General features: G+C 53.2%; 3 protein-coding genes across 5 annotated transcripts; all 3 read right to left on the bottom strand.

The window, feature by feature from the left end:
• Positions 1-609: 609 nt before the first annotated feature.
• LOC311154281 (lactosylceramide 4-alpha-galactosyltransferase-like) lies at positions 610-6,658 on the bottom strand. Of its 2 annotated transcripts, none has more exons than XM_084206628.1 (2): positions 6,529-6,658; positions 610-4,606 (listed from the first exon to the last, which is right to left on the bottom strand). In XM_084206628.1, exon 2 carries the CDS (start codon positions 4,601-4,603, stop codon positions 3,470-3,472), a length of 1,134 nt encoding a protein of 377 aa, XP_084062754.1. In that variant the 5' UTR covers positions 4,604-4,606; positions 6,529-6,658; the 3' UTR covers positions 610-3,469. The 2 variants fall into 2 exon arrangements, with proteins under 2 accessions (XP_084062754.1, XP_084062755.1); XM_084206629.1 differs by having other exon boundaries at positions 610-4,454.
• Positions 6,659-8,496: 1,838 nt separating this feature from the next.
• On the bottom strand, positions 8,497-14,545 carry LOC311154145 (lactosylceramide 4-alpha-galactosyltransferase-like). 2 transcript variants are annotated; one of them, XM_084206369.1, is made up of 2 exons: positions 14,416-14,545; positions 8,497-12,493 (listed from the first exon to the last, which is right to left on the bottom strand). In XM_084206369.1, exon 2 carries the CDS (start codon positions 12,488-12,490, stop codon positions 11,357-11,359), a length of 1,134 nt encoding a protein of 377 aa, XP_084062495.1. In that variant the 5' UTR covers positions 12,491-12,493; positions 14,416-14,545; the 3' UTR covers positions 8,497-11,356. The 2 variants fall into 2 exon arrangements, with proteins under 2 accessions (XP_084062495.1, XP_084062496.1); XM_084206370.1 differs by having other exon boundaries at positions 8,497-12,341.
• A 4,734-nt stretch (positions 14,546-19,279) lies between these two features.
• LOC311153808 (lactosylceramide 4-alpha-galactosyltransferase-like) lies at positions 19,280-20,413 on the bottom strand (the record flags this gene model as incomplete). Its single annotated transcript, XM_084205855.1, has 1 exon — positions 19,280-20,413. The coding sequence occupies one exon, from the start codon at positions 20,411-20,413 to the stop codon at positions 19,280-19,282; it is 1,134 nt and encodes a 377-aa protein (XP_084061981.1).
• Between the last annotated feature and the right edge of the window lie 3,343 nt (positions 20,414-23,756).

Here is a 23,756-nt window from a genome sequence, read left to right as displayed (position 1 = left end):
AAAGAGAGGAGCACTGGGGGGAGAGGAGGTTGCCAGAGGCCGTCTTGGGTACAGTGACCGTGACACGATTCGATTTCAGTTCTCGGTGAAGGGAAGGAAGAAGGAGGAAGGGGGTCAGCAAAACCATTACCTTGGATGTGTGGAGAACAGGCTTTGGTCTGTTCAGACCACGGGCTGAGAGAATCCCTTGGGAGGCAGTCCTGAGGGGTCAGGGAGGCCAGGAAGGTGGAGGTTCCTCAGGAAGGAGGTCAGAGAGGTGGAGCAGGAGCCCATTGCAATGTGCTGGAAGCTGGTTCAGGGAAGGCTAGCCTGGATAAACAGCAAGCTTCCACGGGGACTCAGGGAGGAACAGAGAGTTTAGCAGCTCTGGAAGAAGGGTCAGGCAACTCAGGAAGACTACAAGACTGTCATGAAGCTAACCAGAGAGAAAACTAGAAAGGTAAAAGCCAATCTGGCCACCAGCATATAAGTGAAGAAAAAATGCTTTTCCAAAGGCATAAATAACAAAAAGAGGCCAAGGAGATTCTCCATCCTTTATTGCACGCTGCGGTGGGAACACGACCTCCAGGGATGAGGAAAAGGCTGAGGTACTCAATGCCTTCTTGACCTCAGCCTTTCACTGACAGCCCAGTTACCCTCTGCATATCCAGCCCCCTGAGCCAGAAGACAGAAACAGGGAGCAGAACAAAGTCCCCACACTGCAGGAGGAAGTTGTTGGTGAGCTGCTGTGCTGCCCTGACATGCACAAGTCTAGGCAGATGCCATCCTTCTGCTGGGAGCTGGTGAAGCAGCTCACAAAGCTCCACTCTCCATCGTTTATCAGGAGTCCTGGTGAACTGGAGAGCTCCTGGGTGACTACAGGTTGGCCAGTGTGACACCCCTCTATGAGAGGGCTTGGAAGGACAACTGGGGGAACCAGACGCCTGTCAGCCTGACCTCAGTGCCTGGGAAGGGCATGGAACAGATTACCTGGAGTGCAATGACACCCTGTGTGCTGCACCACTGGGCCAGCACAAGTTCAAGCAGGTCCTGCTTGACGGAGCCAACCTCCTCCTATGACCACCCAGTGGTTGGGGAAGGGCTGTGGATGTTGTGTACCTGGGCCCTCTAAAGCCTTTGATCACTGCTCCCACAGCGCTCTCCTGGAGAGCATTGTCCTTGCAGCCCATGGATTCAACAGGTTCCCTGTCTGCTGGGAATAAAGTGCCTGGATGGCTGGGCCCAGAGAGTGGTGGTGGAATTATTCCAGGGGGCAGTGGGTCACTGGTGCTGTGCCCCAGGGGCCACTGTCAGAGCCCGTCCCGTTTCACATCCTTGAGGGTGAACAAGATCTCAAGTGCTGGGTCCTGCCCCTGGGTCACAGCAAGCCCCAGCAGCTCCAGGCTGGGAAAGAGTGGCTGGGAAGAGCCCAGCAGGAAAGGGCCTGGGCCGGCCGGTCCATGGTGCATGCCCAGGTGGGCAAGAAGGCCGATGGCTGCCGGGCTGGGTCAGCAATGGTGTGGCCAGCAGGACCAGGGCAGTGCCTGTCCCCCTGCTGCGGGCACTGGGGAGGCCTCAGCCCAAGGGCTGTGTCCAGTTGGGGGCCTGGCACTGCAGGGTGGACACTGAGGGGCTGGAGCGTGTCCAGAGGGGGAACGGAGCTGGGCAAGGGGCTGGAGCACAAGCCCGATGGGGAGCGGCTGAGGGAGCTGGGGGTGTCTGACCTGCAGGAAAAGCAGGCTCAGGGGAGCCCTATTGCTCTCCATTGCTCCCTGAGAGCAGGGTGCAGCCAGCTGGGGGGCAGGCTCTGCTCCCAGGGAACAAGGGACAGGGTGAGGGCAAATCAATAAAATGGTCTGGGTTGGAAGGGACACTAAAGATCATCTTGTTCCACCCCTCCTGCCATGGGCAGGGACACCTTCCACTATCCCAGGTTGCTCAGAGCCCCATCCAGCCTTGGACACTTCCAGGGACCCAGGGGCAGCCACAGCTGCTATGGACACCCTGTGCCAGAGCCTCACCACCCTCACAGGGAAGAATTTCTGCCTCATATCCAACCTAAAGCTGCTCTCTGTCGCTGTGAAGCCATTCTCCCTTGTCCTGTCACTGCAGGCCCTCATCAAGAGTCTCTCAGCAGCTTTCCTTTAAGCTCCCTTCAGGCAAGACCACGATCACATCACCCCAAAGCCTTCTCTTCTCCAGGCAGAACACTCCAATTCCCTCAGCCTTTCCTCCCAGCAGAGCTGCTCCATCCCTCTGATCCCCTTGTTGTCCCTGCTCTGCACTGGCTCCAGCAGCTCCCTGTCCTTCCTGTGCTGGGATCCCAGACCTGGATGCAGCACTCTGTGCAACACAGTAGGTTCAGCTTGGATACAAGGAAAAATGTCAGAGTTCTAAGCACTGTGTGCCGCAGGCTTCCCAGGGAAGTGGTGGAGTCAGCATCCCTAGAAGTGCTCCATAAAATGAGTACACATGGCACTTTGGGGTACAGTCTTGTGGGTATGGTGATACTGAATTGAAGGTTGGACTCCCCGATCTTGCAGGCCCATTCCAACCTTCATGTGCTTCTGAGTATTTATTTCTGTCTCTGGGGACACTGCTTGGAGTCCTGCACCCAGTCCTTCTGTTGATGTGGACATGTTGTCCTCGGGACTTGCACATTGTGCCCAATATTCCAATGAAAGGGATGTAATCCACCTCACAGCACTGCAGAAACAGGAAATGCTGAGCCCCTTCAGAGTGTGACAATTGCTGCTGAGATGAATCCTTGGTATCCACAAGAACTACTTCAGCAAAGCAAGGATATTCATAATTTCCACTCCTCAAACAACAGATTTTGTCTATTTGTTCTCCTGAGGCAGCTCAGACAAGTCATCCCACTGCTGTGGAATCAGAAACGGTAGGAAGCATCATGTGATAACTTTTCTCACTTCAGAAGTTTAGAACAACTTCACAGTGAGCCACACAGGGATCTCAACATTTTTCTGCTTCCTACAGCAAATTCCATAGACCTATTTCCCCACATGTTAAAGATCTTTGCCAGCCAGGGAATTCTGATCTGAGCCCCAGCAACCTGTGACCTTTGGCACTGCCGGGCAGTGATTCACAAACTCAGAAATGCTACAGAGAGCAAGCCAGGGGTTCCTACAGCTGTTGAATCATCACAAGGGGCTGCTCAGGCTGGGATTCACAGGAGGAGCCACTGGAGAACACAAAGAGAGGAACACCTGAGGGATGCTGATGAATGGGTTCAACCTTCCCTGCAGCAACAGGTCTTGTGAAGGACAGCAAGAGAGGCCAAAGTCAGGTTCTGCTGTAAATTTGAAACACAAAGGATCTGAGGCAGATATGTCAGGAATATCAGGTACAAAACCACAGAGCTGTCACACGGAACACCTGCTCTGGGGACTGGAAACCAACTCTCTGAAAGGTGAAAGGCATTTGGTTTCCTTCAGCCCGGGGAATATCCCTGCAGCCAAGGGCCCCCAGGTCACACTGCATGCCTTGACAACCCTTCAGAGTCCTGTTTCATCTTTGCATAGGTGGCAGGGCAGAACTGGGAATAGAGCTGAGCCAGCAGAGCCTGGGAGGGGATCTCTAACTTGGTCCCGTGGCTCAGTTTGTTCCATATGTGCACTGCATAGGTGTTCTTAAGGAGTTCCTGAAGCTCCGAGGCACTGACTGCCTCAAACAACTCCTTCCAGTTCTGCCAGGGAATAGGATAAACAACTTCTCGGGCAAGAGCACTCACACCTTTGCACCTCATGCTCTTGATGGTCTTGAGGGAGCACCACTTCTTGAAGACACGAGTTAGGAGCTCTGGGCCCTGGTGCCCCCCGACCCAGCCATTGTAATTCTGCACAAAGTCCTGCATGCAAAGCTCCATGAACTTGTGCTTGGCCTTAAAGGACAGAAAGGCCCCGTTCAGTTCATTGTCACCCTGAATGCCAAGGGCATTGGTGAGGTTCTGTAGGTTCTTAAGCACAATGAAGTCTGTATCCAGGTAGATGCCACCAAATTTCCACATGAGGACAATTCTGCAGGCGTCAGAGAGGACAGGTACAAAATGAGGCTCCTGTTGCCGCTGAGGCTGCAGGAACCACCTTTTCAGAGGTGTTCCAGAAAAGAGCTCTGTCAAGTCCAGGGGCTGGATTTCCACGTTGGGGAAGCAGCTCAGCAAGGAGAAAGCCCAGTGGTTGGGCAAGGAGGCGTTCCCTTTGGCCAAGCCTTTCATGAGCACCACGACCCTTGATGTGGGGTGTGACCTGGCCGCTGACTCCACAGAGCATGAGAACAGGTAACTTGGGGAAGTTTGCTCCGAGGTCTCCACAAAAAACACGTTTCCTGTGGAAGGAGAGGAACCACCAGCAACGTTGAGGGGAGAAGGCACATAGTGAGCACAGCTGATCTCAGCAGACAGGCTGTAGGTGGGGCCGCTTCTTGTTGGGTCCTCCCTGATGCACCAGTACAACATGCTGCAGGCAAAGGAAACGAGCACAAAGATGAGGATAAACAGGGCACAGGGCTTGTGGCTCAGCACCACCCTGGTCAGCTTTAGGAGGCAGCTGGGCATCCTGAGCAATCTCTCTCCAGCCAGAGCTTGGTCTCCCGAGACAGCCGTCATGATCTGAAGGGAAGGAAAGAAGAGAAAAAACCTGACAGATGAGGCAGCACAGTATGAGTCTTCCTTCACAAATGTCTGTGTCCTACCTTCCTAGCAGGGCACAACAAACTCTGGGAACACCATCAGAGAACTCATCTGTCCCCCTCTAGTACTTCAGGTCACTGTCAACACAAGACATGAGACATGTACGCAAAGCCCTGGCAGGAGGAAATAGCAATGTTCCTTATGACCATCCCTGGGACCCTGTGTGGAACTGCTGCCCACTGACAGCTGGGTATCATGAGGGGAGTTGTTTTCTCCTGATACACAACGTGTCCTTCCCCCAAACCAAACACAAGCCTCAGTCTTCCAGGAGTTGGGCAAGCAGTTTTGCCTTTCCAAACCAACCACCTGCCCCTGCAGAGAACCTGGCCCATTGTTCATGGCAGCGTGGCCTGGCAGGACGGATGGAGGGCGGGAAAGCAATGGATGCAGGGCGGCTCAGGAGGCAGATGCAGACAATAAGGGCAAGAACTGCCTTTGTAAAGGGAGTTCCAAGGCTGCTTCCCAACCCTGCACAGGCCACACGGGCTCTGCCCTGCTCAGTTCTCCCAGTGCATCCGGATGGCAGACAGGCAATCCCTCCGCTCTCCTGCCCTTACTTCCTTGCTTCTTCTGGCAAATGGGAGGGATGGAGTGGAAGAGATTTTTGACAAGGCATCAACAAACAGATAAGTGAGTCTGGCTCCATCCTCAGCATTAGCATCAGCATTGCTGCCCTTACCTCTTCTTAAATCGAGGGGCAGCAGAAGCAGCACCTCCTGTGCCCACCACTGGGCCCCAAAGGTCAACAGACAAGTGCACATGAAGAAGCAGTGAGGAAGGTTGTGGCTTTTAGGACATTGGAAATGGTCTCAAGTTGTGCCAAGGGAGGTTAGAGTGGACATTACTCAGAATTTTACTCCCTGGAAGAGTTGCCAGGCATTGGCACAGGCTGCCCAAGAAAGCAGTAGAGCCAGTGTCCCTGGAGGTATTTAACAGACACGTAGGTGTGGCACTTAGGACCTGGGTTAAGTGGTGGACTTGGCAGAGCTGGCTTTGGGGCTGGCCCCAGGCACTCAAAGGTCTCTTCCATCCTAAAGGAGCCCATCATTTCTCCTGCCTCCCTGATCTCCATCTTCAAAGCCCTACCCTCCAGGGCAGAAAGGTTCAGGAAACGGGAAAAGCTTTAACCCAGCAGCTGTAACCAAAGTGGCAGGGAGCACAAGAGAGCACCCAGGTGGCACGGTCCCATTTATCACTGCTCCTTGATCACGGTGCCTGGGTCACATACGGAGCTTCCCCTGTGGCCAGAAACGACTTGTCAGCCACACTGGGAGGCATCCAAATGTCAGGGCATGGAGCCACCACTCTGCACCAGGCACAGCGGGAGAGAACAGAGGCAGCCAATGCACAAGTGATCAGCTCTGGATTCCCCAGAAAGTTTCTCCTCCCACACACAAATGCCACCATGTGCTGCCAGTGCTACAGGCAGCCAAAGCCAGCCCACCCTGTCATTTACAGACCCCTTTACATTCCCCACCCTCCACACCCCAGCGGGGTTAATCCTGTAAATAAGGTTTTGCTTTGCAAGCATAGGAAGAGAAAGCAGTAGAGGCTTGGGCAGAAGTTCCTGTGCAGTAGAGCGGCTGGAAAGCGCCACGTTAATGTAACAACAAGCAAGGTTCGAGCGTGTCGGCGCGTTTTGAGCAAAGGACCAAGCTTTACTACCGTTGCATCTCTATAAAGTTACAAATACATTTCTGCTTTTGGAGCAGATTGGGCTACACTTTCAACGCTGCAATAGCCAGTGCAATTCTTTTACAAAACAAATACAGGAAGCCTGGCTCTACCTCTTCCTCTGAAAACACATGAGCCATTGCAAAGAAACTGTAAACTCTACTCACCTGTCGCTGCTTTCAGGACACCACAGAATTCACTGCTCAGCTGGAGAAGAGTTTTAAGAAGTTGGTGCCTGTGAGGGCGCCTACAACTCTATGTTCTGGCACTTCCTCCTATGAAAAAAAATGGCAAAACTCTGAACACTTGGAAAAACACAATAGTAAAGGATGTGACATCACAACAATAAGTAGCTCATAAAAAGGATGTACGTAGCGCGGCAAAGAATCCATTTAATTACAAAGTAATCATGAAAAAAAGGAGGAAATTCAGACCTCATTGTCACTACACTTTAAACTTGAGTCTGTGCTGGGAAAATTTTTGGTTCTCTTTTCTCCTCCTTTGCTAAAATTTCCCAGTGCTCACGCTGCTGCTGGGGCAGCCACAATAAGTGAGCTGAGCCTTCCATAGAGCTGCCTGCTCCCACCCCAAGCCCCAAGTACAGGATGCCCCCTTGCAAACACACACTTTTAACCAAATACTTTGCTCGTTTTTTAGGGAATACCCCCACATATGCCAGGAACCTCAGGGAAGGGCTTTGCTAAATTCAGGTGTCCCTCATTCTGTGACAGTTCCCCCTTGCTTTGGTGATCAAGGGTGGCTGACCTTCCCCTGCATGAGACATGCGGGCACAGTGATAAAACCCCTCAATCAGTACAGTCACTAAATTCATGATTTACTGCAGCTCCTCCTCAGCTGCCTGAAACAAATATTGCTCTGCAGTGTCCCTTTCTCCGCTTCCCAAATCCTTCCATGCATGGCAGCACCATGGATGGACTCATGACAACACTCTTCCCAGCACAGGAACTCCACAACCACTCTGGGCTACCTGATCCAGTGTTTCACCACCCTTCCTTTCATTCTAACTTGCCACACCTCAAGGTGTGCCCATTGTGTCTCCTGCCATCTCTGCACTGAACAGAGGAGAGCCTCACTTGTGTCCTTTACCCGCCCTTCAGCCTTCACCACACCCTGAACACACAGCCCAGCCTGCTCTAGTCCCTGAAAAGTCAGCAGAGCTCTCCCAGCCTCTCCTCATGGCCCGTGTGCTCCAGTCCCCTTCTCGCCTTAGTGGCCCCTTGCCGGATTTGCTCCAGGACGGACACGCCTCCCTCATCCTGGGATTCCAGAGCCAGCCCTCCAGGTGTGTCTCACCAGTGCTGAGTGGTGGGCAAGGATTTCCATTAGGGGAAGATGGATGACACCACATCATCCACTGCCTACAACCTCAGTGAGGGTTCTGCTGGAATCCCAGCAGCAGACAGGAGACACTCCAGGAGGTTCCTGGAGCGTGTGGAAGAGAACTTGCTGACACAGGTGGCAGGCGAGCCCACCAGGGGAGGTGTCCCAGGGGATCTGCTGGTTGCAAAGAGAGGAGCACTGGGGGGAGAGGAGGTTGCCAGAGGCCGTCTTGGGTACAGTGACCGTGACACGATTCGATTTCAGTTCTCGGTGAAGGGAAGGAAGAAGGAGGAAGGGGGTCAGCAAAACCATTACCTTGGATGTGTGGAGAACAGGCTTTGGTCTGTTCAGACCACGGGCTGAGAGAATCCCTTGGGAGGCAGTCCTGAGGGGTCAGGGAGGCCAGGAAGGTGGAGGTTCCTCAGGAAGGAGGTCAGAGAGGTGGAGCAGGAGCCCATTGCAATGTGCTGGAAGCTGGTTCAGGGAAGGCTAGCCTGGATAAACAGCAAGCTTCCACGGGGACTCAGGGAGGAACAGAGAGTTTAGCAGCTCTGGAAGAAGGGTCAGGCAACTCAGGAAGACTACAAGACTGTCATGAAGCTAACCAGAGAGAAAACTAGAAAGGTAAAAGCCAATCTGGCCACCAGCATATAAGTGAAGAAAAAATGCTTTTCCAAAGGCATAAATAACAAAAAGAGGCCAAGGAGATTCTCCATCCTTTATTGCACGCTGCGGTGGGAACACGACCTCCAGGGATGAGGAAAAGGCTGAGGTACTCAATGCCTTCTTGACCTCAGCCTTTCACTGACAGCCCAGTTACCCTCTGCATATCCAGCCCCCTGAGCCAGAAGACAGAAACAGGGAGCAGAACAAAGTCCCCACACTGCAGGAGGAAGTTGTTGGTGAGCTGCTGTGCTGCCCTGACATGCACAAGTCTAGGCAGATGCCATCCTTCTGCTGGGAGCTGGTGAAGCAGCTCACAAAGCTCCACTCTCCATCGTTTATCAGGAGTCCTGGTGAACTGGAGAGCTCCTGGGTGACTACAGGTTGGCCAGTGTGACACCCCTCTATGAGAGGGCTTGGAAGGACAACTGGGGGAACCAGACGCCTGTCAGCCTGACCTCAGTGCCTGGGAAGGGCATGGAACAGATTACCTGGAGTGCAATGACACCCTGTGTGCTGCACCACTGGGCCAGCACAAGTTCAAGCAGGTCCTGCTTGACGGAGCCAACCTCCTCCTATGACCACCCAGTGGTTGGGGAAGGGCTGTGGATGTTGTGTACCTGGGCCCTCTAAAGCCTTTGATCACTGCTCCCACAGCGCTCTCCTGGAGAGCATTGTCCTTGCAGCCCATGGATTCAACAGGTTCCCTGTCTGCTGGGAATAAAGTGCCTGGATGGCTGGGCCCAGAGAGTGGTGGTGGAATTATTCCAGGGGGCAGTGGGTCACTGGTGCTGTGCCCCAGGGGCCACTGTCAGAGCCCGTCCCGTTTCACATCCTTGAGGGTGAACAAGATCTCAAGTGCTGGGTCCTGCCCCTGGGTCACAGCAAGCCCCAGCAGCTCCAGGCTGGGAAAGAGTGGCTGGGAAGAGCCCAGCAGGAAAGGGCCTGGGCCGGCCGGTCCATGGTGCATGCCCAGGTGGGCAAGAAGGCCGATGGCTGCCGGGCTGGGTCAGCAATGGTGTGGCCAGCAGGACCAGGGCAGTGCCTGTCCCCCTGCTGCGGGCACTGGGGAGGCCTCAGCCCAAGGGCTGTGTCCAGTTGGGGGCCTGGCACTGCAGGGTGGACACTGAGGGGCTGGAGCGTGTCCAGAGGGGGAACGGAGCTGGGCAAGGGGCTGGAGCACAAGCCCGATGGGGAGCGGCTGAGGGAGCTGGGGGTGTCTGACCTGCAGGAAAAGCAGGCTCAGGGGAGCCCTATTGCTCTCCATTGCTCCCTGAGAGCAGGGTGCAGCCAGCTGGGGGGCAGGCTCTGCTCCCAGGGAACAAGGGACAGGGTGAGGGCAAATCAATAAAATGGTCTGGGTTGGAAGGGACACTAAAGATCATCTTGTTCCACCCCTCCTGCCATGGGCAGGGACACCTTCCACTATCCCAGGTTGCTCAGAGCCCCATCCAGCCTTGGACACTTCCAGGGACCCAGGGGCAGCCACAGCTGCTATGGACACCCTGTGCCAGAGCCTCACCACCCTCACAGGGAAGAATTTCTCCCTCATATCCAACCTAAAGCTGCTCTCTGTCGCTGTGAAGCCATTCTCCCTTGTCCTGTCACTGCAGGCCCTCATCAAGAGTCTCTCAGCAGCTTTCCTTTAAGCTCCCTTCAGGCAAGACCACGATCACATCACCCCAAAGCCTTCTCTTCTCCAGGCAGAACACTCCAATTCCCTCAGCCTTTCCTCCCAGCAGAGCTGCTCCATCCCTCTGATCCCCTTGTTGTCCCTGCTCTGCACTGGCTCCAGCAGCTCCCTGTCCTTCCTGTGCTGGGATCCCAGACCTGGATGCAGCACTCTGTGCAACACAGTAGGTTCAGCTTGGATACAAGGAAAAATGTCAGAGTTCTAAGCACTGTGTGCCGCAGGCTTCCCAGGGAAGTGGTGGAGTCAGCATCCCTAGAAGTGCTCCATAAAATGAGTACACATGGCACTTTGGGGTACAGTCTTGTGGGTATGGTGATACTGAATTGAAGGTTGGACTCCCCGATCTTGCAGGCCCATTCCAACCTTCATGTGCTTCTGAGTATTTATTTCTGTCTCTGGGGACACTGCTTGGAGTCCTGCACCCAGTCCTTCTGTTGATGTGGACATGTTGTCCTCGGGACTTGCACATTGTGCCCAATATTCCAATGAAAGGGATGTAATCCACCTCACAGCACTGCAGAAACAGGAAATGCTGAGCCCCTTCAGAGTGTGACAATTGCTGCTGAGATGAATCCTTGGTATCCACAAGAACTACTTCAGCAAAGCAAGGATATTCATAATTTCCACTCCTCAAACAACAGATTTTGTCTATTTGTTCTCCTGAGGCAGCTCAGACAAGTCATCCCACTGCTGTGGAATCAGAAACGGTAGGAAGCATCATGTGATAACTTTTCTCACTTCAGAAGTTTAGAACAACTTCACAGTGAGCCACACAGGGATCTCAACATTTTTCTGCTTCCTACAGCAAATTCCATAGACCTATTTCCCCACATGTTAAAGATCTTTGCCAGCCAGGGAATTCTGATCTGAGCCCCAGCAACCTGTGACCTTTGGCACTGCCGGGCAGTGATTCACAAACTCAGAAATGCTACAGAGAGCAAGCCAGGGGTTCCTACAGCTGTTGAATCATCACAAGGGGCTGCTCAGGCTGGGATTCACAGGAGGAGCCACTGGAGAACACAAAGAGAGGAACACCTGAGGGATGCTGATGAATGGGTTCAACCTTCCCTGCAGCAACAGGTCTTGTGAAGGACAGCAAGAGAGGCCAAAGTCAGGTTCTGCTGTAAATTTGAAACACAAAGGATCTGAGGCAGATATGTCAGGAATATCAGGTACAAAACCACAGAGCTGTCACACGGAACACCTGCTCTGGGGACTGGAAACCAACTCTCTGAAAGGTGAAAGGCATTTGGTTTCCTTCAGCCCGGGGAATATCCCTGCAGCCAAGGGCCCCCAGGTCACACTGCATGCCTTGACAACCCTTCAGAGTCCTGTTTCATCTTTGCATAGGTGGCAGGGCAGAACTGGGAATAGAGCTGAGCCAGCAGAGCCTGGGAGGGGATCTCTAACTTGGTCCCGTGGCTCAGTTTGTTCCATATGTGCACTGCATAGGTGTTCTTAAGGAGTTCCTGAAGCTCCGAGGCACTGACTGCCTCAAACAACTCCTTCCAGTTCTGCCAGGGAATAGGATAAACAACTTCTCGGGCAAGAGCACTCACACCTTTGCACCTCATGCTCTTGATGGTCTTGAGGGAGCACCACTTCTTGAAGACACGAGTTAGGAGCTCTGGGCCCTGGTGCCCCCCGACCCAGCCATTGTAATTCTGCACAAAGTCCTGCATGCAAAGCTCCATGAACTTGTGCTTGGCCTTAAAGGACAGAAAGGCCCCGTTCAGTTCATTGTCACCCTGAATGCCAAGGGCATTGGTGAGGTTCTGTAGGTTCTTAAGCACAATGAAGTCTGTATCCAGGTAGATGCCACCAAATTTCCACATGAGGACAATTCTGCAGGCGTCAGAGAGGACAGGTACAAAATGAGGCTCCTGTTGCCGCTGAGGCTGCAGGAACCACCTTTTCAGAGGTGTTCCAGAAAAGAGCTCTGTCAAGTCCAGGGGCTGGATTTCCACGTTGGGGAAGCAGCTCAGCAAGGAGAAAGCCCAGTGGTTGGGCAAGGAGGCGTTCCCTTTGGCCAAGCCTTTCATGAGCACCACGACCCTTGATGTGGGGTGTGACCTGGCCGCTGACTCCACAGAGCATGAGAACAGGTAACTTGGGGAAGTTTGCTCCGAGGTCTCCACAAAAAACACGTTTCCTGTGGAAGGAGAGGAACCACCAGCAACGTTGAGGGGAGAAGGCACATAGTGAGCACAGCTGATCTCAGCAGACAGGCTGTAGGTGGGGCCGCTTCTTGTTGGGTCCTCCCTGATGCACCAGTACAACATGCTGCAGGCAAAGGATACGAGCACAAAGATGAGGATAAACAGGGCACAGGGCTTGTGGCTCAGCACCACCCTGGTCAGCTTTAGGAGGCAGCTGGGCATCCTGAGCAATCTCTCTCCAGCCAGAGCTTGGTCTCCCGAGACAGCCGTCATGATCTGAAGGGAAGGAAAGAAGAGAAAAAACCTGACAGATGAGGCAGCACAGTATGAGTCTTCCTTCACAAATGTCTGTGTCCTACCTTCCTAGCAGGGCACAACAAACTCTGGGAACACCATCAGAGAACTCATCTGTCCCCCTCTAGTACTTCAGGTCACTGTCAACACAAGACATGAGACATGTACGCAAAGCCCTGGCAGGAGGAAATAGCAATGTTCCTTATGACCATCCCTGGGACCCTGTGTGGAACTGCTGCCCACTGACAGCTGGGTATCATGAGGGGAGTTGTTTTCTCCTGATACACAACGTGTCCTTCCCCCAAACCAAACACAAGCCTCAGTCTTCCAGGAGTTGGGCAAGCAGTTTTGCCTTTCCAAACCAACCACCTGCCCCTGCAGAGAACCTGGCCCATTGTTCATGGCAGCGTGGCCTGGCAGGACGGATGGAGGGCGGGAAAGCAATGGATGCAGGGCGGCTCAGGAGGCAGATGCAGACAATAAGGGCAAGAACTGCCTTTGTAAAGGGAGTTCCAAGGCTGCTTCCCAACCCTGCACAGGCCACACGGGCTCTGCCCTGCTCAGTTCTCCCAGTGCATCCGGATGGCAGACAGGCAATCCCTCCGCTCTCCTGCCCTTACTTCCTTGCTTCTTCTGGCAAATGGGAGGGATGGAGTGGAAGAGATTTTTGACAAGGCATCAACAAACAGATAAGTGAGTCTGGCTCCATCCTCAGCATTAGCATCAGCATTGCTGCCCTTACCTCTTCTTAAATCGAGGGGCAGCAGAAGCAGCACCTCCTGTGCCCACCACTGGGCCCCAAAGGTCAACAGACAAGTGCACATGAAGAAGCAGTGAGGAAGGTTGTGGCTTTTAGGACATTGGAAATGGTCTCAAGTTGTGCCAAGGGAGGTTAGAGTGGACATTACTCAGAATTTTACTCCCTGGAAGAGTTGCCAGGCATTGGCACAGGCTGCCCAAGAAAGCAGTAGAGCCAGTGTCCCTGGAGGTATTTAACAGACACGTAGGTGTGGCACTTAGGACCTGGGTTAAGTGGTGGACTTGGCAGAGCTGGCTTTGGGGCTGGCCCCAGGCACTCAAAGGTCTCTTCCATCCTAAAGGAGCCCATCATTTCTCCTGCCTCCCTGATCTCCATCTTCAAAGCCCTACCCTCCAGGGCAGAAAGGTTCAGGAAACGGGAAAAGCTTTAACCCAGCAGCTGTAACCAAAGTGGCAGGGAGCACAAGAGAGCACCCAGGTGGCACGGTCCCATTTATCACTGCTCCTTGATCACGGTGCCTGGGTCACATACGGAGCTTCCCCTGTGGCCAGAAACGACTTGTCAGCCACACTGGGAGGCATCCAAATGTCAGGGCATGGAGCCACCACTCTGCACCAGGCACAGCGGGAGAGAACAGAGGCAGCCAATGCACAAGTGATCAGCTCTGGATTCCCCAGAAAGTTTCTCCTCCCACACACAAATGCCACCATGTGCTGCCAGTGCTACAGGCAGCCAAAGCCAGCCCACCCTGTCATTTACAGACCCCTTTACATTCCCCACCCTCCACACCCCAGCGGGGTTAATCCTGTAAATAAGGTTTTGCTTTGCAAGCATAGGAAGAGAAAGCAGTAGAGGCTTGGGCAGAAGTTCCTGTGCAGTAGAGCGGCTGGAAAGCGCCACGTTAATGTAACAACAAGCAAGGTTCGAGCGTGTCGGCGCGTTTTGAGCAAAGGACCAAGCTTTACTACCGTTGCATCTCTATAAAGTTACAAATACATTTCTGCTTTTGGAGCAGATTGGGCTACACTTTCAACGCTGCAATAGCCAGTGCAATTCTTTTACAAAACAAATACAGGAAGCCTGGCTCTACCTCTTCCTCTGAAAACACATGAGCCATTGCAAAGAAACTGTAAACTCTACTCACCTGTCGCTGCTTTCAGGACACCACAGAATTCACTGCTCAGCTGGAGAAGAGTTTTAAGAAGTTGGTGCCTGTGAGGGCGCCTACAACTCTATGTTCTGGCACTTCCTCCTATGAAAAAAAATGGCAAAACTCTGAACACTTGGAAAAACACAATAGTAAAGGATGTGACATCACACCAATAAGTAGCTCATAAAAAGGATGTACGTAGCGCGCCAAAGAATCCATTTAATTACAAAGTAATCATGAAAAAAAGGAGGAAATTCAGACCTCATTGTCACTACACTTTAAACTTGAGTCTGTGCTGGGAAAATTTTTGGTTCTCTTTTCTCCTCCTTTGCTAAAATTTCCCAGTGCTCACGCTGCTGCTGGGGCAGCCACAATAAGTGAGCTGAGCCTTCCATAAAGCTACTTGATCCCACCCCAAGCCCTAAGTACAGGATGCCCCCTTGCAAACACACTTTTTAAACCAAATACTTTACTCGTTTTTTAGGGAATACCCCCACATATGCCAGGGACCTCAGGGAAGGGCTTTGCTAAATTCAGGTGTCCCTCATTCTGTGTCAGTTCCCCCTTGCTTTGGTGATCAAGGGTGGCTGACCTTCCGCTGTATGAGACATGCGGGCACATTGATAAATCCCCTTCTTTATCAGTACAGGCACTAAATTCAGGGTTTACTGCAGCTTCTCCTCAGCTGCCTGAAACAAATATTGCTCTGCAGGGTCCCTTTCTCCTCTCCCCAAATCCTTCCATGCATGGCAGCACCATGGATGGACTCATGACAACACTCTTCCCAGCACAGGAACTCCACAACCACTCTGGGCTACCTGATCCAGTGTTTCACCATCCTTCCTTTCATTCTAACTTGCCACACTTCAAGGTGTGCCCATTGTGTCTCCTGCCATCTCTGCACTGAACAGAGGAGAGCCTCACTTGTGTCCTTTACCCACCCTTCAGCCTTCACCACACCTTGAACACACAGCCCAGCCTGCTCTAGTCCCTGAAAAGTCAGCAGAGCTCTCCCAGCCTCTCCTCATGGCCCGTGTGCTCCAGTCCCCTTCTCGCCTTAGTGGCCCCTTGCCGGATTTGCTCCAGGATGGACACGCCTCCCTCATCCTGGGATTCCAGAGCCAGCCCTCCAGGTGTGTCTCACCAGTGCTGAGTGGTGGGCAAGGATTTCCATAGCCCCAATAGGGGAAGATGGATGACACCACATCATCCACTGCCTACAACCTCAGTGACATCTTCAACTTACGAGGGGTCTGCTGGAATCCCAGCAGCAGACAGGAGACACTCCAGGAGGTTCCTGGAGCGTGTGGAAGAGAACTTGCTGACACAGGTGGCAGGCGAGCCCACCAGGGGAGGTGTCCCAGGGGATCTGCTGGTTGCAAAGAGAGGAGCACTGGGGGGAGAGGAGGTTGCCAGAGGCCGTCTTGGGTACAGTGACCGTGACACGATTCGATTTCAGTTCTCAGTGAAGGGAGGGAAGAAGGAGGAAGGGGGTCAGCAAAACCATTACCTTGGATGTGTGGAGAACAGGCTTTGGTCTGTTCAGACCACGGGCTGAGAGAATCCCTTGGGAGGCAGTCCTGAGGGGTCAGGGAGGCCAGGAAGGTGGAGGTTCCTCAGGAAGGAGGTCAGAGAGGTGGAGCAGGAGCCCATTGCAATGTGCTGGAAGCTGGTTCAGGGAAGGCTAGCCTGGATGAACAGCAAGCTTCCTCTGGGACTCAGGGAGGAACAGAGAGTTTAGCAGCTCTGGAAGAAGGGTCAGGCAACACAGGAAGACTACAAGACTGTCATGAAGCTAACCAGAGAGAAAACTAGAAAGGTAAAAGCCAATCTGGCCACCAGCATATAAGTGAAGAAAAAATGCTTTTCCAAAGGCATAAATAACAAAAAGAGGCCAAGGAGATTCTCCATCCTTTATTGCATGCTGAGGTGGGAACACGACCTCCAGGGATGAGGAAAAGGCTGAGGTACTCAATGCCTTCTTGACCTCAGCTTTTCACTGACAGCCCAGTTACCCTCTGCATATCCAGCCCCCTGAGCCAGAAGACAGAAACAGGGAGCAGAACAAAGTCCCCACACTGCAGGAGGAAGTTGTTGGTGAGCTGCTGTGCTGCCCTGACATGCACAAGTCTAGGCAGATGCCATCCTTCTGCTGGGAGCTGGTGAAGCAGCTCACAAAGCTCCACTCTCCATCGTTTATCAGGAGTCCTGGTGAACTGGAGAGCTCCTGGGTGACTGCAGGTTGGCCAGTGTGACACCCCTCTATGAGAGGGCTTGGAAGGACAACTGGGGGAACCAGACGCCTGTCAGCCTGACCTCAGTGCCTGGGAAGGGCATGGAACAGATTACCTGGAGTGCAATGACACCCTGTGTGCTGCACCACTGGGCCAGCACAAGGTCCTGCTTGACGGCCCCAACCTCCTCCTATGACCACCCAGTGGTTGGGGAAGGGCTGTGGATGTTGTGTACCTGGGCCCTCTAAAGCCTTTGATCACTGCTCCCACAGCGCTCTCCTGGAGAGCATTGTCCTTGCAGCCCATGGATTCAACAGGTTCCCTGTCTGCTGGGAATAAAGTGCCTGGATGGCTGGGCCCAGAGAGTGGTGGTGGAATTATTCCAGGGGGCAGTGGGTCACTGGTGCTGTGCCCCAGGGGCCACTGTCAGAGCCTGTCCCGTTTCACATCCTTGAGGGTGAACAAGATCTCAAGTGCTGGGTCCTGCCCCTGGGTCACAGCAAGCCCCAGCAGCTCCAGGCTGGGAAAGAGTGGCTGGGAAGAGCCCAGCAGGAAAGGACCTGGGCCGGCCGGTCCATGGTGCATGCCCAGGTGGGCAAGAAGGCCGATGGCTGCCGGGCTGGGTCAGCAATGGTGTGGCCAGCAGGACCAGGGCAGTGCCTGTCCCCCTGCTGCGGGCACTGGGGAGGCCTCAGCCCAAGGGCTGTGTCCAGTTGGGGGCTGGCACTGCAGGGTGGACACTGAGGGGCTGGAGCGTGTCCAGAGGGGGAACGGAGCTGGGCAAGGGGCTGGAGCACAAGCCTGATGGGGAGCGGCTGAGGGAGCTGGGGGTGTCTGACCTGCAGGAAAAGCAGGCTCAGGGGAGCCCTATTGCTCTCCATTGCTCCCTGAGAGCAGGGTGCAGCCAGCTGGGGGGCAGGCTCTGCTCCCAGGGAACAAGGGACAGGGTGAGGGCAAATCAATAAAATGGTCTGGGTTGGAAGGGACACTAAAGATCATCTTGTTCCACCCCTCCTGCCATGGGCAGGGACACCTTCCACTATCCCAGGTTGCTCAGAGCCCCATCCAGCCTGGCCTTGGACACTTCCAGGGACCCAGGGGCAGCCACAGCTGCTATGGACACCCTGTGCCAGAGCCTCACCACCCTCACAGGGAAGAATTTCTGCCTCATATCCAACCTAAAGCTGCTCTCTGTCACTGTGAAGCCATTCTCCCTTGTCCTGTCACTGCAGGCCCTTGTCAAGAGTCTCTCAGCATCTTTCCTTTAAGCTCCCTTCAGGCACTGCAAGACCATGATCACATCACCCCAAAGCCTTCTCCTCTCCAGGCAGAACACTCCAATTCCCTCAGCCTTTCCTCCCAGCAGAGCTGCTCCATCCCTCTGATTCCCTTGGTGTCCCTGCTCTGCACTGGCTCCAGCAGCTCCCTGTCCTTCCTGTGCTGGGATCCCAGAGCTGGATGCAGCACTCTTGTACAGCACGCTAGGTTCAGCTTGGATACAAGGAAAAATTTCAGAGTTCTTAGCACTGTGTGCCGCAGGCTTCCCAGGGAAGTGGTGGAGTCAGCATCCCTAGAAGTGCTCCAAAAAATGAGTACACATGGCACTTTGGGGTACAGGCTTGTGGGTATGGTGATACTGAATTGAAGATTGGACTCCCCGATCTCGCAGGCCCATTCCAACCTTCATGTGCTTCTGAGTATTTATTTCTGTCTCTGGGGACACTGCTTGGAGTCCTGCACCCAGTCCTTCTGTTGATGTGGACATGTCGTCCTCAGGACTTGCACATTGGACCCAATATTCCAATGAAAAGGGTGTAATCCACCTCACAGCACTGCAGAAACAGGAAATGCTGAGCCCCTTCAGAGGGTGACAATTGCTGCTGAGATGAATCCTTGGTATCCACAAGAACTACTTCAGCAAAGCAAGGATATTCATAATTTCCACTCCTCAAAGAACAGATTTTATCTATTTGTTTTCCTGCGGCAGCTCAGACAAGTCATCCCACTGCTGTGGAATCTGAAACTGTAGGAAGCATCATGTGATAACTTTTCTCACTTCAGAAGTTTAGAACAAATTCACAGTGAGCCACAAAGGGATCTCAACATTTTTCTGCTTCCTAGAGCAAATTCCATAGACTCTTCACCTATTTCCCCACATGTTAAAGAGTTTTTGCCAGCCAGGAAATTCTGATCTGAGCCCCAGCAACCTGTGACCTTTGGCACTGCCGGGCAGTGATTCACAAACTCAGAAATGCTACAGAGAGCAAGCCAGGGGTTCCTACAGCTGTTGAATCATCACAAGGGGCTACTCAGGCTGGGATTCACAGGAGGAGCCACTGGAGAACACAAAGAGAGGAACACCTGAGGGATGCTGATGAATGGGTTCAACCTTCCCTGCAGCAACAGGTCTTGTGAAGGACAGCAAGAGAGGCCAAAGTCAGGTTCTGCTGTAAATTTGAAACACAAAGGATCTGAGGCAGATATGTCAGGAATATCAGGTACAAAACCACAGAGCTGTCACACGGAACACCTGCTCTGGGGACTGGAAACCAACTCTGTGAAAGGTGAAAGGCATTTGGTTTCCTTCAGCCCGGGGAATATCCCTGCAGCCAAGGGCCCCCAGGTCACACTGCATGCCTTGACAACCCTTCAGAGTCCTGTTTCATCTTTGCATAGGTGGCAGGGCAGAACTGGGAATAGAGCTGAGCCAGCAGAGCCTGGGAGGGGATCTCTAACTTGGTCCCGTGGCTCAGTTTGTTCCATATGTGCACTGCATAGGTGTTCTTAAGGAGTTCCTGAAGCTCCGAGGCACTGACTGCCTCAAACAACTCCTTCCAGTTCTGCCAGGGAATAGGATAAACAACTTCTCGGGCAAGAGCACTCACACCTTTGCAGCTCATGCTCTCAATGGTTTTGAGGGAGCACCACTTCTTGAAAACACGAGTTAGGAGCTCTGGGCCCTGGTGTCCCCAGACCCAGCCATTGTAATTCTGCACAAAGTCCTGCATGCAAAGCTCCATGAACTTGTGCTTGGCCTTAAAGGACAGAAAGGCCCCGTTCAGTTCATTGTCACCCTGAATGCCAAGGGCATTGGTGAGGTTCTGTAAGTTCTTAAGCACAATGAAGTCTGTATCCAGGTAGATGCCACCAAATTTCCACATGAGGACAATTCTGCAGGCGTCAGAGAGGACAGGTACAAAATGAGGCTCCTGTTGCCGCTGAGGCTGCAGGAACCACTGTGCCAGAGGCGTTCCAGAAAAGAGCTCTGTCAAGTCCAGGGGCTGGATTTCCACGTTGGGGAAGCAGCTCAGCAAGGAGAAAGCCCAGTGGTTGGGCAAGGAGGCGTTCCCTTTGGCCAAGCCTTTCATGAGCACCACGACCCTTGATGTGGGGTGTGACCTGGCCGCTGACTCCACAGAGCATGAGAACAGGTAACTTGGGGAAGTTTGCTCCGAGGTCTCCACAAAAAACACGTTTCCTGTGGAAGGAGAGGAACCACCAGCAATGTTGAGGGGAGAAGGCACATAGTGAGCACAGCTGATCTCAGCAGACAGGCTGTAGGTGGGGCCACGGTTCTTTTGGTCTTCCCCAGTGCCCCAGTAGAACTTGTGGTAGGCAAAGGAAACGAGCACAAAGATGAGGATAAACAGGGCACAGGGCTTGTGGCTCAGCACCACCCTGGTCAGCTTTAGGAGGCAGCTGGGCATCCTGAGCAATCTCTCTCCAGCCAGAGCTTGGTCTCCCGAGACAGCCGTCATGATCTGAAGGGAAGGAAAGAAGAGAAAAAACCTGACAGATGAGGCAGCACAGTATGAGTCTTCCTTCACAAGTGTCTGTGTCCTACCTTCCTAGCAGGGCACAACAAACTCTGGGAACACCATCAGAGAACTCATCTGTCCCCCTCTAGTACTTCAGGTCACTGTCAACACAAGACATGAGACATGTACGCAAAGCCCTGGCAGGAGGAAATAGCAATGTTCCTTATGACCATCCCTGGGACCCTGTGTGGAACTGCTGCCCACTGACAGCTGGGTATCATGAGGGGAGTTGTTTTCTCCTGATACACAACGTGTCCTTCCCCCAAACCAAACACAAGCCTCAGTCTTCCAGGAGTTGGGCAAGCAGTTTTGCCTTTCCAAACCAACCACCTGCCCCTGCAGAGAACCTGGCCCATTGTTCATGGCAGCGTGGCCTGGCAGGACGGATGGAGGGCGGGAAAGCAATGGATGCAGGGCGGCTCAGGAGGCAGATGCAGACAATAAGGGCAAGAACTGCCTTTGTAAAGGGAGTTCCAAGGCTGCTTCCCAACCCTGCACAGGCCACACGGGCTCTGCCCTGCTCAGTTCTCCCAGTGCATCCGGATGGCAGACAGGCAATCCCTCCGCTCTCCTGCCCTTACTTCCTTGCTTCTTCTGGCAAAAGGGAGGGATGGAGTGGAAGAGATTTTTGACAAGGCAGCAACAAACAGATAAGTGAGTCTGGCTCCATCCTCAGCATTAGCATCAGCATTGCTGCCCTTACCTCTTCTTAAATCGAGGGGCAGCAGAAGCAGCACCTCCTGTGCCCACCACTGGGCCCCAAAGGTCAACAGACAAGTGCACGTGAAGAAGCAGTGAGGAAGGTTGTGGCTTTTAGGACATTGGAAATGGTCTCAAGTTGTGCCAAGGGAGGTTAGAGTGGACATTACTCAGAATTTTACTCCCTGGAAGAGTTGCCAGGCATTGGCACAGGCTGCCCAAGAAAGCAGTGCAGCCAGTGTCCCTGGAGGTATTTAACAGACACGTAGGTGTGGCACTTAGGACCTGGGTTAAGTGGTGGACTTGGCAGAGCTGGCTTTGGGGCTGGCCCCAGGCACTCAAAGGTCTCTTCCATCCTAAAGGAGCCCATCATTTCTCCTGCCTCCCTGATCTCCATCTTCAAAGCCCTACCCTCCAGGGCAGAAAGGTTCAGGAAACGGGAAAAGCTTTAACCCAGCAGCTGTAACCAAAGTGGCAGGGAGCACAAGAGAGCACCCAGGTGGCACGGTCCCATTTGTCACTGCTCCTTGATCACGGTGCCTGGGTCACATACGGAGCTTCCCCTGTGGCCAGAAATGACTTGTCAGCCACACTGGGAGGCATCCAAATGTCAGAGCATGGAGCCACCACTCTGCACCAGGCACAGCGGGAGAGAACAGAGGCAGCCAATGCACAAGTGATCAGCTCTGGATTCCCCAGAAAGTTTCTCCTCCCACACACAAATGCCACCATGTGCTGCCAGTGCTACAGGCAGCCAAAGCCAGCCCAACCTGTCATTTACAGACCCCTTTATATTCCCCACCCTCCACACCCCAGCTGGGTTAATCCTGTAAATAAGGTTTTGAACTGTAGAAGTTAAAGAGGCACAGACTAGGTAAAATGGAGCTGGTGCTGTAGAGAAGGCACAAAACTCACCTCTCCCTGCATTCAAGATGGCACAGAATTCCCTCCTCAGCTGCAAAATAAATTTATGAAATCAAAATCTTAGAGGATAACACAACTCTATGGTCTGACAGCTCCTTCTCCACCGTTAATGCAACGAAGACTGATGGAGTCCAAACAGAAGTGGAAAAGAAAAGGGGAGAGGGCAACATCTTTTATGTAACCAGTAACAGATGCTAAGGTCACAGAGATTCACAGTGAACAAACAAGTTAGTTAAAAAGTAATTTTAAAAAAAGGAGGAAACTAAACCATACTGTTGCAACACTTGGAGCTTCAGACCGGAGGGAAAATGGCTTGATTTGTTTCCTCCACCTTTGCTAAGAACGCCAGCACTCACACTGCTGCTGGGGCAGCCACAATAAATGAGCTGAGCCTTCCACAGAGCTGCCTGCTCCCACCCCAAGCCCCAAGTACAGGATGCCCCCTTGCAAACACACTCTTTTAACCAAATACTTTCCTTGGTCATTAGGGAGCACTCCCACATATGCAAGGAACCTCAGGGAAGGACTTAGCTAAATTCAGGTGTCCCTCATTCTGTGACAGTTCCCCCTTGCTTTGGTGATCAAGGGTGGCTGACCTTCCCCTGCATGCTGGCACATTGATAAAACCCCTTTTATTAATACAGCTACTAAATTCAGGGTTTACTGCAGCTCCTCCACAGCTGCCTGAAACAAATATTACCCTGCAGTGTTCCAGACCGCTCTCCCCAAATCCTTCCATGCATGGCAGCACCATGGATGGACTCATGACAACTCTCATCCCAGCACAGGGACTCCACAACCACTCTGGGGTACCTGATCCAGTGTTTCACCACCCTTACTATCATTCTAACTTGCCACACTTCAAGGTGTGCCCATTGTGTCTCCTGCCATCTCTGCATTGAACAGAGGAGAGCCTCACTTGTGTCCTTTACCCACCCTTCAGCCTTCACCACACCTTGAACACACAGCCCAGCCTGCTCTAGTCCCAGAAAAGTCAGCAGAGCTCTCCCAGCCTCTCCTCATGCCTCGTGTGCTCCAGTCCCCTTCTTGCCTTAGTGGCCCCTTGCCGGATTTGCTCCAGGACGGACACGCCTCCCTCATCCTGGGATTCCAGAGCCAGCCCTCCAGGTGTGTCTCACCAGTGCTGAGTGGTGGGCAAGGATTTCCATTAGGGGAAGATGGATGACACCACATCATCCACTGCCTACAACCTCAGTGAGGGTTCTGCTGGAATCCCAGCAGCAGACAGGAGACACTCCAGGAGGTTCCTGGAGCATGTGGAAGAGAACTTGCTGACACGGGTGGCAGGCGAGCCCACCAGGGGAGGTGTCCCAGGGGATCTGCTGGTTGCAAAGAGAGGAGCACTGGGAGAGAGGAGGTTGCCAGAGGCCGTCTTGGGTACAGTGACCGTGACACGATTCGATTTCAGTTCTCGGTGAAGGGAGGGAAGAAGGAGGAAGGGGGTCAGCAAAACCATTACCTTGGATGTGTGGAGAACAGGCTTTGGTCTGTTCAGACCACGGGCTGAGAGAATCCCTTGGGAGGCAGTCCTGAGGGGTCAGGGAGGCCAGGAAGGTGGAGGTTCCTCAGGAAGGAGGTCAGAGAGGTGGAGCAGGAGCCCATTGCAATGTGCTGGAAGCTGGTTCAGGGAAGGCTAGCC

This window comes from Fringilla coelebs (genome assembly GCF_963513975.1).
Source record: "Fringilla coelebs genome assembly, chromosome: 5".
NCBI classification, from domain to species: domain Eukaryota; kingdom Metazoa; phylum Chordata; class Aves; order Passeriformes; family Fringillidae; genus Fringilla; species Fringilla coelebs.
Note: the sequence above shows the minus strand (reverse complement) of the source record. Positions and strands in the feature narration are given on the sequence as shown.